The 15,450-nt window shown below is 35.8% G+C and overlaps 1 protein-coding gene across 9 annotated transcripts in view; it reads left to right on the top strand.

The window, feature by feature from the left end:
• Window positions 1–15,450, top strand: part of LOC131038497 (uncharacterized) — a 413,595-nt gene that overhangs the window by 284,458 nt on the left and 113,687 nt on the right. For all 9 annotated transcript variants that reach the window (XM_057970943.2, XM_057970942.2, XM_057970938.2 and 6 more), the window contains exons 11-14: window positions 3,418–3,478; window positions 3,587–3,655; window positions 10,583–10,669; window positions 11,141–11,229. In XM_057970943.2, the coding sequence (XP_057826926.2) occupies window positions 3,418–3,478; window positions 3,587–3,655; window positions 10,583–10,669; window positions 11,141–11,229 (306 nt within the window). The remainder of the gene's footprint in view (window positions 1–3,417; window positions 3,479–3,586; window positions 3,656–10,582; window positions 10,670–11,140; window positions 11,230–15,450) is intronic.

Below are 15,450 nucleotides of genomic sequence, written 5' to 3'. Positions count from 1 at the left end.
CATAATATTCCCAAACTGGTATAAGTGAGCGATCACCCTTGGTAGAAAGACCTGGAAAGTGTCTAAGTGACGCTGCTAAATATACCAAATAAGAATTCATGAAGAAGGTCATAGTGGTAGGAACTGCTGCAAGTTGTTCGCACAAAGCATCGCTGATGATTTCACCCCATGAAATGTGATGCGACTGCCGTATGAACATAATGAATTGATACATCCATGGCTCAAAGACATTGGAGTGCTCAAGGCCCAACATCTTGCTGAGAAGAGTGATGGTGTCTCCTATCTCCCACTTGAAATCACAACGGTACAACTTTGCCCATCTTGAGAAGGAAGGACGTGGCTCTTGGATCCACCTATTGATGTGTCGCTTGCAATCTTTTTCCCCTTTCACATAATACTCTACTGCACTTTCTTTGGTGATTTCCATATAAACAGGTGCAGGAGTTATTTTGAAGACCTTCTCGATTGTATCCGCATCAAGACGAATTATAGCTTCACCATCATCATTTTTTATGACTTTTGACTCTTTGTCAAAATGATGGGCGCATGCAAGAATGAACTCGGGTTCTAGGGCAGCCACTGGGAAAGAAGATGCATGATGGATATGGCTGTCCAATAGCCGCTGCAAGTTGTTATGTTGTGGATCTTCTACCCTGTTGATGAATTTTGCCATATCAACGTTCCCTATTTCCGTGTCCTTGATGCGATCCAAAGGAGAAGAGACCTGGGAAGGTGCAACCTCATTCTAGTATTTGTCATATTTGTATTTCATTTTCTTTGGAGTTGGAGATGCCGGCAAATCTGACATTGATTGTGAACCTGGAATGCTGTGATGAAGACTTAAAAGAGTTAAGGCAACATCATAGTCAGCTGTAAATATCATTCTTCCTTCTTCAAATGGGTAAAACTTTGATTTCTAAATTTCACGGTTTTGTGAGAGGAAGAGGGGAGATATGTAGAAATGGAAAAATCTTGACTTTGACCAATTTCGGATCTTGGGAGGATTTTCGCAAGTATACAAGTTGGAAAGGACATACATGCAATCGGGGTTTTAAAACCCGAATACAAGTACACTTGTAAATTCGAAAATGGAGAAATGGACGAAAAATGAGATTTTGACTTGCGGGAAATGATGGAAATGGAAAGTACGGATATGGGGAACATGAATGGATAGAAATGGGAATATCCGGGAAAGACATTTTCATGAAAATGGGAAGAATTTTTCAACATGTAATCCAGTTTTTAAAACCCGAATTTGCAAGGGAGGGGTATTTCACACTTTTCAAGCTTGGAATTTTAACCAAAAATGATTAAATTCCTTAACCGTAGGGGAAGAACAAGAATTTCCAGCGAACTTGTAATCGAGATTAAAAATCCCGAATACAAGTTAAGAGGGAATTTTGAGAAGAACAATGCAATTCAACAATTGCATTTCAAGGGGAAGATTTCTTTCACAAAAACCAAATTTTTTGGGGAAGAACATCACATGCCAAAAATGCAACTAATAACGAAAAATAAAGAAAACAAGAAAATAATAAAATGAAGGGAAGAAAGGAAAGAGAACATACCTTTCTTAAAAATGCAAAATGCTTCTCCAATAATGCAACAATTCTTGAAATGAAGAAGCAAAACCGGTGAAAAGGAGCAATCCGGAATGTCAAACCCTTATCACGTTTTTTGTAAAAAATGCCCCAAATATAGCAGCAATCTTAAACTTGGAGGACCAAAATGCCAATGAGAGTGTGCATCCAAGTTTATTAGAGCAAAACGCCTAAGGTAGAAGAAGAAGCAATGATGCCAAATGATTGAAAACGCTGCCAAAGGTTGAAAACGTGGCCACCATTATAAACTCCAACGGCATCATCAAATGGTGCAAAAATCCTCTCACCCTCCACACCTAGGTAGAGAAAGGCAAAACGCTTAAGGAGACTGCAAATTTATGAAGTAAAAAGCGCCCAAAATGTGGGTTAAAAGAACCACGTTTTTGCTGATTTAGCTCCAAAAACCAGTCAATATAACCTCCATTTGGCATGAAAGATGTTGATGATTGCATGAAAATAGGGTAGAAGCAAAAACGCCTTTCCTTCCTAAAAAATCTCCACAAAAAATTGCTTTGAAATCTTCAACAAATCGATTTTTCATGCAAATCGGGTTTTGGGAGACACATGACAAGTTCGAATTGCTTAAAATGAAGCAAATCGGGTTTTAGAGAGAAAATGACAAGTTTTATTTTCACTTTTTCACTTACATGCCAAAATCGGGTTTTTTAAGACAAATAGCAAGTTTAATTTTTCACTTTTTCACTTATCAAGCCAAAATCGGGTTTTTTTGGACAAATGACAAATTTAAAATTGTCAAAAATGCATTTGCAAAGCAAAATCGGGTTTTTTGGAGCAAACTGCAAGTTTAAAATACTTGTAAAAGGGAAATAAAATCCCTACAACAAGTTAGAAACACTTGCACATATGTAATGGGGATTTAAAATCCTTATTACATGTGAAAACCATTAAAGTAGGGGTTTTTTGAACAAACTGCAAGTTTACTTGCAGTTGAGCCAAAAAATCCCTATTTTAACTAAAAATGACCAAAAAACAATAAAAAGATAAAAACATTAAAGGGGAAACTTAAAATAAATTACAAGTGACATATTTAAAATAAAAGTGCACATGTAATTGATCAAAAATTCCCCTACAAAGACCATAACAATGAATATCATTAAAACTTGCAGTTTGAAGAAAATTCTCCACCTGCAGTTTGGGTTTTAAAACCCGAAATTGAAGGAAAGGCATAGCAAACGAACCCAGAATTGGACGAAATTCGAAACGTAGTTCGAGAATGAACTGAGGATTAAGCCAGTCCAAGGATTAGTCGAAATTCTGCCTCGGGAAGCGTGCCATAGAGTAAATTTTTTCATTTTTTCATAAAAATTTCACCGTAGTGGTCCTTCATTTTTGGAAACAAAAATGAGGACAACACTTGAAAAATTTCACTTTGTTTCATTTTTTTGCCTTTGATTCTAATATTATTTCGAAATAAATAAGTGACGAATTCGGTTAAAGTCATTTCATTTGTTGATATTCATGGCAAATCAAAATTCATTCTGAATAAACTTAAATTAAAAAAATAACTTACTAATCTACCTAGTCATTCCAAATGTTATTTCATATGACGCTACAGGACACATGGGCATGGGAACAGATTTCGTTTCAATATTTTTACTTTACAAATAAAGAAAAATATATAGGAAAGACCCACTTGAAATAAATATAACATGAAAATTGGCCTCTTGTAAGTAGCATAATTGGGGAAGCAAATTATTTCCTAAGCAATCTCTTTGACTGTAAGGCATAATAATATATTCTTGAGCTTTTTTTGGCTCCATAAAGTTATTCTCAACAATTGATTCTTTTATAACAGAGAAGTATACCGGGAGTATTTACCTTAGCACATCCCAATTCTGCCCTTGTCTTTCAAACAGGTATTTTAGTCTACAAGTTCCTTTCAGCTTGTTTTTTATTTTTGCTACTAAGAACTTAATATATTTATTACTAAGAACTTAACATTCTTTTTTAAATTCATTTTCTAGGATCTATAATGACAGCCGGAGGAAATCTCGCTTGGGCTGCTTCCAATTTGATCAATACATCCAAGAGGGGTAAAAATTGATCCTAACAGTTATTCATGGGAAGGGAGGTTATGCTGATATATAATAGCATCTAATTTTTAAATCTATGTGTTGTATGTTTTGATTTTCGTAACTACATATCTTAGCAGCATTGGAGGATTTTTAATTTTGGATACATGATATGAAGGCCAATCAGACTTGCCAAGTTTTCAGAGAGTTTTTAAAAGAAAACTTGGCACATATTCTTGGCAAGTTTATCCTATGAATTCTTGGGAGCAAAGAAAAATCGCAAGTACTTCACTTGGTGACTCTCCAAGTTTGCAATCTATGCCTAGAATTAAATAAAGTTACTCCAAAGGGTAGAAGATAGATGCTACACAAGCTTTTTATTGGAATACAGTTGAGAAATATGGCTCAAAGAGCATAAGCCATCACAAAAGATACAAAGCATAATGTGTAACTTGATCAAAATAGCAGTGGCAAGGCATTGGTTGCCATCATAAGACCAAAATTATAAAAACCAAACTATGCCAAATTAAATAAACAGTTCAGATATATTAGAAGGAACACTATAGTACAAAAGAGCCCACATAAACAAATCCCAATTTAAAGACACAGCTAATTGGCATCATTCAAATTCTTCTCTTTCTCAGCTTTCACGTCAACTTGAATGATCTAGATAATCTTCTTATGTATGCCAACAACTTTGTAATTTAAATAATTCCTCACCCCACCACTCCAGAAAGGCAGAAATAGGCACATTCTCATAGTAACCAAAATCAGCAATATCAACCAAAGAGTAATAACTATTTTACAGCATCTTCACCCACCTTAGTTTTTCCTTTGTTAAGCAAATGACTTTCATAGAATGCTTGATTGCAGGTTCAGATAAATCAACCTGCTCACACACTTGCATATACATAAGAAAGACTGTGACTTCTTTTGAGAAGTTAAAAAGCACCCTACTTTTGCTTTGGAAAACATGCAAATTCCTATTAATTCAAAGAAACTATAAAATTTCTATTGACAAGACTAATCAGACTTTAGTAACAGTTTACCAAGCTTAATTTCAAGGTTTTAATAAAACCATTAACATAGAAGTAAAATCGACCTATTTAGCCCACACAAGTATGAAACAATTCCGCACTAATTTAGCATAACAACATTAAAAAGGAAGATACTCAATAGATTCTCTTAACCCACACAGAAGACACGAACTATGCTTGGAGTTAAGAAATTTACCACAATCATTTTTTTCTAAATAAGAAACCATCTAGAAAGGACTGTCTTATGCTCTATCAAATTAGACCAGGTATTACGAAGCCTTGTTAGTCATATGGGTTTGAGACAGTTTATCCCCAAAAGGAGTTAAGTAATGGTGGAAGTTATCAATATTTAACAACATTCCATATACATTTTTATTAGTAGCTTCTAAAAGAGTTTGGACCCTTTTAGAAACCCACCTAAAATAGCAGCCTACAAAAAACTTTCACCACAACCCAAGTTTAAAATTCTTTTCCAGCATTTGGCGGTTCATCTTCATAACAGCAATATTTTAAAATGTCATTAAATTTATGACCAACAGTACAAAATTCATTGTATAAGGGAGACTTCTTGAGAGGCAAACCACCATTTTTTTGAGCCCTTTTGCTACCCATTATATTGACTTCTCATTGAGGACATAGGCAAAGTTGAATGGGTGAAAACCATGGTCAAAGATGCTAGTAAATACATGTAAAATTATACTTGGGTGCTTAATTTCATGAGAGAGTACACTTAAGGATATCTTGTGCAATTGAGAGTCACATTATTTGTGACCAACTTCATCGCATTCTAGAGCATTGCAGCTTTACTAATTTGCCATAATCTGATGCTTATGAACATATAGTGGTTGGAGTCTCCATTTTTCAAGAAGCCCAAATGGGAAAAGACTGAACAAGATCCTCGAGGTAAATTTAAACTTAATGATTACAGGCTTACAATTTTAAAAATTACATTTCATTCTTAAGGATAACCTCAAAAAACATTTACCATCTAGTTCCATGGCACAATTGATGAGTGTTAGGGGGAGGAGAAATTTGTAAAATATTTAGTGGATTTATAATTTTCTATGATGATGATCGATCATCATTTAACATTATGGTGTGTATAGTATTCCACCTATTTATAAGCAACATTCAACATTGGACAACATGGAAAAACAGATTGGGGTATTAGTTTGTTAGGAGTAAGGTGAAATCTAGATCTATTGTCTTCTAGAGTAGTTAAGTTCATTACCTAAGTGAGGCTGAGTTCTTGTCAGGGATTAAGCCCCTATTGGTGGTTGAGAGTTGAGGTAGAACATTAGTGGCCCTTGAAGTGAAAATGGCTTCATCATCTTACAATGTGTATAGGCTTCTATAGATAAGTTTCATTCCATTGTTCAATTCTTACAGTTGTAGGCCTTTTGGACACAATTTTGTTCACTCTTTATTCTTATTATCGGAGAAGATCTAAATTTGTGTTTCCTTCTTAAATTTATCACAATCAGAACATTTCGATTCACTTTGGTGCCTTTCCCTTGGTTGAATTGAAGGAAACCATATAATATTTTCTTCATATACCAATAGATAAATCTCAGCAAATTGAGGCCATTGTCAGAATGGCTCTATGGAGTGGCAGTCAGGCAATTGTTAAATTAGTGCTGGGGGGAAGTCATATGCTTAATTGCTTAACATCAATTTCTTTTCTATTGGAATTGACAGTCATAACTACAAAATTCACCTTTATCTTGGTGTAATTCAAGTTGCTTCTGCAGATTAACTTTGTTACTTTGTTCAGTCCTCATAGTTGTGAACTTTTTCGGCAAAAATTTGCCTGCACATTCTTAGACGAGAAAAACTGGACTTGACTTTCCTAATAAAATTAATCACAACTGAGACATTAAGAAACACTTGAGTGCTTTTGCCCTTATGTTGCTCCTTTCCCTTTCTTTGCATATCCCAGCAATATTTACTTAGGAGTTGATGATACTGTCAAAATTGGCTCTATGGAATGTGTTGTGCATATAGCACACACGCCCCGTCATTGACAAGTACCCCCCGTGTTGTGTCTGTCTGCCCATTAGGAGAGAAGAAGGCTCGTGGTGATGCAAGGTTCGGCCAAACCAGTTTTTCTATAATGTCTTCAAAATCGCCCTCACAAGCCGAAAGGAAGGAAAATCGCACAAGTTCACCAAATCCCCAATCCGCCCGAAAACTCACAAAATATCCTTTCATGCCGAAAAAGGAGGCTAAGTGTAAATCGCGTCAAAGTTTGCACAAGGGCCCTCTAGCCCAAAAATCGCATAACTCACGAAAGGATTTTTGAGCCGAAAACCCCCCCTCCAAACTCGCGAATAGGCCATTCAGGCCGAAAACCATTAAAATCTCGCAAAATCTTCGAAGGAGCCGAAAATGGAGTCAAGGATGAAAATCGTGCAGAAGGGTTTATTTAGCCAAAAATGACCAATCACCCAAAAATCGCGAAAAGGAAGAATTTTGGCGGAAAAGTTAATAAGCACTAAATCTCATAAAAATCGTGACTCAAGCCGAAAATCATTTGCCAAAAATGAGACAAGTAGCAGACCTCGCGAAGCTTCACAAAACCGAAACTCTCAAAATGCTCCTAAACGCCGAAAAGGATACCATTTAACAAAATGATCTTTCAGTCCGAAATTGTTGAAGGTTTCAAAATGCCTCCATAACCCGAAAATGAACTTAAGAGAAAATCGACTCCCTTGGCCAAATTACGGGATAAAAGTGAAAAACGCCCCTCCAAGACGAATTGCAAAATAAAGAGAAAATTGAGTGGCCAAAGTAAGAGAAATAAAAGGCCAAATCGCGATGTGTACAAGCTCGGCCTAAAGGGCCAAAAATATGCCTTAAGTTAGAAAATCAGCCCAAAAGGCCAAAGTGCTAGCTCCAAATTTGCAAAATAGCGCTTCAAGCCGAAATTTCCCAAATTTCGCGAAATGATCCAAACACCCAAAAATCTTCACAAAACCAAAATCGCGCGATTTGTAGAAAACCGCGAAGTTTGCAGAAGGTTAAAATCGTGATTTCTAGGCTAAAGGGCTGAAGTTTGTAAGAGACATATGGGAAGCTAAAACAAATCGCACATATTGTGTAAAATGGGTGAAATTTAAGGCTAATGACTTAAAGCAACGCAATTTCTTCCAAAGTCATAGCATCGCCCAAAAGAGGAGATAGAAGGCAATTAAATTTAAAGTTTAAATAACAAATGTTTATTCTCCAATCCTCCCTTGTCGCCCGAGATTCATACAAAGAGTGGGAGAGAGTATTACAAAATCTCACGAATCTCCCACGTCACCCAAGTCACCCGAAAAGGGAAGCAAGGAACAATTTAATGTTGAATTTCAAATAAAGCGAAATGAGTCAAAAACGCAAAAGAGTTAAGGGGGACATTTAACTTCAGAAAATTAATCTCTCGTTTCATCTCTCAAGCCCAATTTTTGTCTAAATTCCGAGAGCAAATCAAGACGAAGGCCCGAATTTAAAAGATACATCTCACAAAGAGCTTCTCTAGCCAGACGTTAAAAATTTAATGTTAAATTAATTTAATTAATTTTTCAAATTGATTTATAAAAGTGAGATTGATTGTTCGCAGGTCGAAGGCATCGTCTCGAACAACTAGGAGAAGGCTTGAAACGTCAAGGAGCCAGGCGCTGAAAGCTGAAGAAGAAGATGCAGGAACGCGCTGCAGGAGCACGAGATCTGAACCGAGCATTGGGAAGCGTGCCATTGTGCCACCAGACCACAAAGATGAAGTCCACCACTGGGACCAAAGACCAAAGAACACTCTGATTGTGATAAGTCTATGCATTCTCGAGAAATACACAGCTGGATTTAATTCCAGAAGTTCAGTTTCTAAAAATTGAAACTGTTTTATTGTAAAACTGCCTGTGGGCCCCACTCAAGATATTTTGAAACAAAGGGGAAACAATTCAGTTGTGGACAGTTATGTCCAACTATCGAATAGACTCAAATTGAGTCCAGATAGTTGCAGGTAGTTAAAATAGTGGTTGGATAGATGACTGAGAGTTTAATAGGCATGGGATAAAGCTGCCAACTTCTGGAAGGCAGATCAGGACCCTTGGATGCAGTCCATCCTAGCCTCTGATCCATATTGTAAAATCTATAAAAGGCAGGATGCCTCTCATTGTAAAGGGTCAGAGGGTTAGAATTTTGTAGTTAGATTTTAGAAGTTAGAAGGTTAAATTTTAGGAATAGCATAGAGATGTTGTAGAAATTGTTGTAATAGGCAGCTAAAATTAATATATAGACATTGACTCGGTGTTTATCATGTTGTTTTCATTTTGTTTGCATGGTTTCTTTCAGCTAGTTAATTTTAGAGTGCAGGGATTTTAATGGTGAAGTGTGGAGGGGTATTTGATGCATTTCCGGTTCATACCATTGGGGGTTTACTGATTGTAGGTCACCATGCATGGTTAGTCTGAACCCAAACTATGCTTAGTTCAACTGCAGGTGTTCATCTTAGGCTGCGCCAGAATTGGGTGCCTAAATGAATGTCTCCGGTCTGAAAATCCTTCATCCCTTGGAGCTTGCACCATTCTTGTCTAGTTGTGAGGGTGTCTTTGGCGAAACAAGAACTGGTTTATCGAAATTTGTCTACCCGCTGCATCAGTTGTTATCATCCTTGTCCTTAGGCTTCCTGAACCCTTCCCTTTTGATATTATTTCGCAGCCCGAAAATCGCAGCAGACCAGCTTGTTGCAAAACGTAAGTCCCCTTGTGCTCCCAGCAAATCACATCAAACACTGAGTAATCATGCAGTCAAGACCTGACAACCGAAACCTTGAGGTCATCCCCCATTGATCAATTTAAAACAGCATTAGGGATTTCCTTATCTCAAGAGAGGATAGGATACTTAGCATTCTATTCTACGTTGGCCGGATGGAGTCGTAGTTCCGTGATTTTAGCCACATCAACAGAATGGTAGCTGAGCAATTGGAAAATTACTGCTAGGTGAAAATCTTATGCTCAGAAGTCTAGTATCACTATCAATTGTTTTTCTTCAGGCATCATCAAATGAGATAACTAAAAAATGCACCTTTTCTTAGCAGAATTGAATTTGTCTGTCTCTTTTGCTTTCTCCTTTGCAGACTCAGGAACCACATGCTTTCCTTCACTTTGCCAATTACCAGCAATCTTAAAGATAACTACTAAGTATTCAAAGTTTGAACATTAAATCAACAATTCCAATATCCATTTGTATTACTTGTATCAGTTGGGTTCACCAATGATGAGCTGTTTACTACCATGTGTAGGTACTTTAGCATAAGAATACAACAATTCATAGAATAAATTCTAGAAAGCCATAGAATATCATGTATAAATTGTTGTGGAACTAAGTCAACTAAAAAATATATTCTGTATTTCAAGGCTAATGACTGTTTATAACCATCAAGGATTATGTTGGATGGTCATAATAATTGACCATAACTATTTGCATAGACTAATTACATACTTATGTATTAAGATATTCTGTTGAAATCCTAAATAATTTTTTTCTCCCTACAAAGCTATGTGATGAAAAACATATGAGAAAGTCTTTCTATCTAATTTTGATGCTAAGTTGATGTAACCCAGTTTTCTTGGTGAACTATATGCTACATTTCTTTAGATACATGCACAGATTCACACATACACACAAATGCATAGGAAAATGCACATGCAAATCTATGTCTGTTTTTTACTTCAAGAAACTTCCAGTTTTTAATTCTTTTTGTACTTTTTCAAAAACTTTCACACCAATTTCTTTGCTTAATGCATATCATTTTCCATATATGGTTTGGAATCCAAGCTGTTGCACTATGTAAAAGAAACTGTAAGTATTACTTTCGCTGAAGTTCCTTCTTCTACAATACCTATGCTAATATAACAGTTTCTTGTTCCAGAGACGCTCCCTATGAGTACAATAGATGAACTAGCAAAAGTTTGCCAGGTTGGATGTGGAGGACTACTATATCTGCCTTTTTTGTCTGGTAAACATTTTTTCTCCTCGTGATCCAAGAGAGGTAAATGTCAAAGGAAAGTGTATCAAAGGAAACATGAAGAGAGTCATGTTCAATTGTAGGTTTAATAAGGAAGGTTTTACTTTTTGGGCAGACAGTTGTTTCATTACGATCTAATGCTTATTTTTTGTTTCATATAAAATTTGAAATAAATTTTTTATTTCATGTACAAAAGTGTCTTCTAGCATAGTCATGATACATTGCATTTGTGATTGATCATTTCTTTCCTATCATATGTGCAAAAATATGTGAGTAGTGAGCTTGTTGATTAATGAATTCGCTTAGCATTTTGTGTGCATTCATGTCCCTTTGTGGATTCAAGTATGGCAAGACATGGTATAATCAACTAAAATGTGATTTTTCTTAAGCTATTGTAGCTACAATGACCATATTTCAATAGATAACTATTAATCTATATTTTGTTTCAAACATACTTTGTAGGAGAGCGCTGTCCGTTTGAAGATCCAACTGCACGTGCAGCCTTTATTGGAATATCAAATAATACATCTATGGGGGAAATGTTTCGTTCAGTATGAAATCTTCCTTTCATTTTATTGTTTTCTAATGAAATGGATTTTGTGGAGCAGTTAATTTAAGTAAAATACAAAATGCATGCAGAATATAAATTCATCATCTGGTTATTGTTGCTAAGTTGAAAGGTTTGGTTATCGAAAGCTATTATTTGTTATCTTTGTTTTGTATTTTCAAATTTCAACTATTAAATGGTGTCCTACAATTACGTTAAATCGGTCTATCTTAAAAATCTATTGCTACTGTTGCACCAATTGGAAGATTAATGTCTTGAAACTAGATTTATTCAAAACAGAAGACTCGATAAAAATTGAAATTTGAGTATATTGTTTGTCATCCGTAGAGGTTAGCTCCTTTTTTTTACCAAAAATGCAAAATGCAACCTTTTCTTTTATAGTTAACATATCTAGTTTTTATCAGCATTATTCAAATATGTAAAAGTGAGTACTATAATCTGAGGAAATTAACGGAAAGAATGTAGCCATCAGTTGCACTATAATAAGCTTTGTTATAGTGTGATTTGATGTTGTAACTACTTGATGAAAGAATAATATATAAAAGAATATCTTAGCTGACTCACGTGTTGTTATGTCTGTAGATGCTTAGATTTGTTTCTGTATAGATGGTGAGTACATTGGATGGTTACCAATATTTATCCAACTAACGCACTTTCTTGTTGACAACTATCTCCATGATGTTGTGTTCAAGGGTATTTTAGGGAGCTCTGAGCGTGTTTCTCTTTGGTGATATTGTTGTATGTTTTGAACAATGTGCCATGTTCGGTTTTACTTCTTTGTGTATTTTTCTTTCTGGTTCAGTTGTGCATACTTTGTTTTTATACTCCAAAATGGCTTACTTAAAAGCACAAACCTCCACAACATCCTCTGATCCAATAAAAGTGTATCATCAATGAATATTATGTATGTCCAGGATCTAAATCATCCAAATGAAAATATAAGGAGATAGAGGATTACCCTAAACCCTTTAGCATTGCAAAAGACCAGCCAGGCAACTGTTTATTAGAACTATGAACACCACATTAGAACACTTGACCCAAGAAAACGAGAATCAAAAAGTTTTAAGATCTTAAAGGAAGCACTAATCAACTTTGTTATAGGATTTTTCCATGTCTAAATAATAGCCATACATTGTTGCTTTTGGGATTTCAAAGAGTGGATAGGAGCTAGGTGTAATGTCCCTGTTTTTGGTCAGTTTAGCATTTTTGTTAGTTTTGGATTTCTCAATGACTGTCAGCGTTGTTAGAGAGGATGTTTGATGTTGGCAATGAGTTCAGTTGGTCTTGAGGGTTCCTATGACACTTTTCGAAGTGAATTTCGCTTTCTCGTATGTGCTCCAAGATTATTGGAGAGAGTGTCTATTTATAGTAAGTCACCTAGTAAGCCCCTATTTTCATTATTCATCATTGGTATCATTCCAATATGGTCAATTTTCGATTCTGATGCTTTTTGGCAATTTCCGTAACTCGAGTGTATTATTGGCTTTAATTTAATAATTTTTACTAAAGTTCCTTAAATTTATTAAAATAATTTAAAAAGAACCTTAGTGCAATGGCTCATTGGAAAGATAATTTTAAGTTTTAAATCATGGATAAAAAGGGGACCTTGAATATCAAATATTATTATTATTTTCAGAAAAAGGTCTTTTGGGCCCAAAAAGGAGTTATTTATTAAAACTGAATTTTGAAATTATGTCTTCCAAAAAGTTTGGCAAAGTATAGAAGTTGATTCAGGGAGCTCATTTGCATTATGAAAATTATTCTATTTTCTTCTAGTGAAACCCTTGAGGTTCAATGGAATTCAACTTGGTTCATCTTAACCTTCTTGAGGATGAAAACCCTCTCAAAGAAGATTAATCATGGTGGTGAAAGATCTTCCCTGGTTAATTCGATGTGGCTCATTTAGAGTTACACGTTGTGTGGAAATTCAGAGTTTTTGGATCGAATCAAGAGTTTTTAGGTTTAGAGCGTCTATGGCATTTATAATTGGGATGTCTTTCATTCTCAATGCCAGGAGTTGGGGTTGTTTTTGAGTTAAAGGCTCATTCTTTTCTGGTTGATTATCACTACTATCTTGGCATGGGTATATTTCCGAGAAGTTGTGAGTTTTTCATCTTCTTTTGCTGGTCAATTTGATGATTTTTGTGATTCCTGGGCACAAGATTCTTTCGGGGGTTACGCTGTGGGCTTGGCATTGTTGGACATTCAACTCTATAATAGATTTCGTCGTGAGGCATCCTCTTTCTTGCCCAATGTGATACTTTCTTTTGGCTAGGCAAATGGAACTGCAATAAGGGTCTGGATTTTGTTGCTGCAACATAGGAGTTATGCATTTACATAGCTGTGCAATATCATTGTTAGTGATGGAATGAATGTGAGAGCTTGACAGGAGGCATGTGGGTTAAAGCTCTTAATTTTCATTTTCCCACATAACCTTGGCGGGAAGAGGAATAAGTGGGATGGCTGCAAAATGTATTAGCTGGGTGATTATATTTGATATTGACAAGCAAATTTGAAGTGGCTGGCCAAGGCGTTGGGACTCTAATTGAAGGGTCAACTCATATTAATGCTGGAGGTGAGTTACAAGAGCTGGGAATGGGTTATTGTTGTCATTAAATTAATCTCTGCTGAGTGCATTCACCTTATACTTTGGCATGGAGCTATGTGTAGCTGGCATGGGCTTTAGAGGACAACTTTCGAGCATCAAGAAGGCCTACAAGCAAGTAGAGATCTTGAGGACCGAGGCATGGGAAACTAACATCGATCTATTCATTTGGACAGTGATTCCAGTGGTTTTGAAGAGTACAAACTTGTTGAGTCTTCACCCATTCATGCTACATTCAAATTGCTGCTGATGTTGAATCTTTATAGCCAGTTTGAGGTCAAAAATCAGTAAACTATTTATGTAACAGAAATAATATTTAAAAGGCTCTGTAACCTGATTTTCACCACTAGGTCCCTCTGGAAATAGATTCAAATCTCAGATTGGATAGAGTATTGCAATTTTATTTTGCAATGAATACATGCATTATGAATGTTGAATGAAACCGATGTAAACTGGAAGCCTATAAATCTGAAAACAGAGCTTATTAGATGTATGCAAACTATTTAATGCCTAGTGGATAGAAGTGTACAAAATTGGGTGTAAATTGATAGGGCTTCTAGCACTAGGATAGTTCCATCCAAGATCCCCCTACAATGGACAAAAGCACTTGCTTAGCAGAGATCCAACTAGGGAGGAAAACTTTCAATCTGTCCAGTATTGCCTTAGAGATAATTTTCTCAATAGTTTTACAAAGAGCAATTGGTTTGAAATCAGCAAAAGACAAAGAATTGTGATTCTCTGGAAGAAGGGTAAAAGAATACACATAAAAATGACTCAAAACTCTATGACTTCTTGAAGAATCATTAACCACTTCAATGAGATCATCTCCAATTATTTCTTAGAAAGCTTGAAAGGAGGTCTAAAAGCCATTTGGACCCAAAGTTGTATCCTTCTTGAGGGAAAAACCCACAATGCAAACTTCTTCCATTCTAAAAGGATCTAGGAGTCTATCATTAATTCATTTAAAAAGAAGGTGACGAATGTTACCTAGAAAACTTGTAAAGCCACATCATTTAAAATCAACTCAAGGAGAAAGGAGATTGGAGAGTAATGAAACCACTTCCTTTTTTATTTGAGAAGGCTTGTAGAGCCTATTCCCCAAAGGGTCATTGATGGCACTAATCCTATTCACCATTTGCCTAACAACCATCAGTTGATGAAAGCATAGATGGAAAACTTCACAATTACTCACGATTTTTTTCCCTTGTCGAGTAACTCATTAGAAAACTCACAGAGTTGTTCTAATGAGTTTTCGGTGAATATTCAAAGAAAACTCCCCGAGCTATACCAAAAAACTTACCTGACACAATAGGGACATAGGGTGCATCTAGGATGTAGGAAAAACACCAAGAACCCATGGTTTTTTGTCTTATAAAAGCCAACATGTGCCTCTCATTTTCTCACATAGCACTATTGCATAAATTTGAGCTAATCACAAGGATTTTTAGGAAAATTGGATGGGCAAATTCAAAGGATTTCAAGGGTAGATTAGTATTTTGTTGTTCCTTTGCAAGCATTTACATTTGAGTTAACTACTAAAATCTAGCATGTAGATTGTAAACCATTCATAATTTCATAGTATTTAGTAGTATTTGCAAT

The sequence above is a fragment of the Cryptomeria japonica genome, chromosome 10, assembly GCF_030272615.1.
Source record: "Cryptomeria japonica chromosome 10, Sugi_1.0, whole genome shotgun sequence".
NCBI lineage: Eukaryota > Viridiplantae > Streptophyta > Pinopsida > Cupressales > Cupressaceae > Cryptomeria > Cryptomeria japonica.
This window is presented reverse-complemented; position numbering and strand designations above follow the sequence as displayed.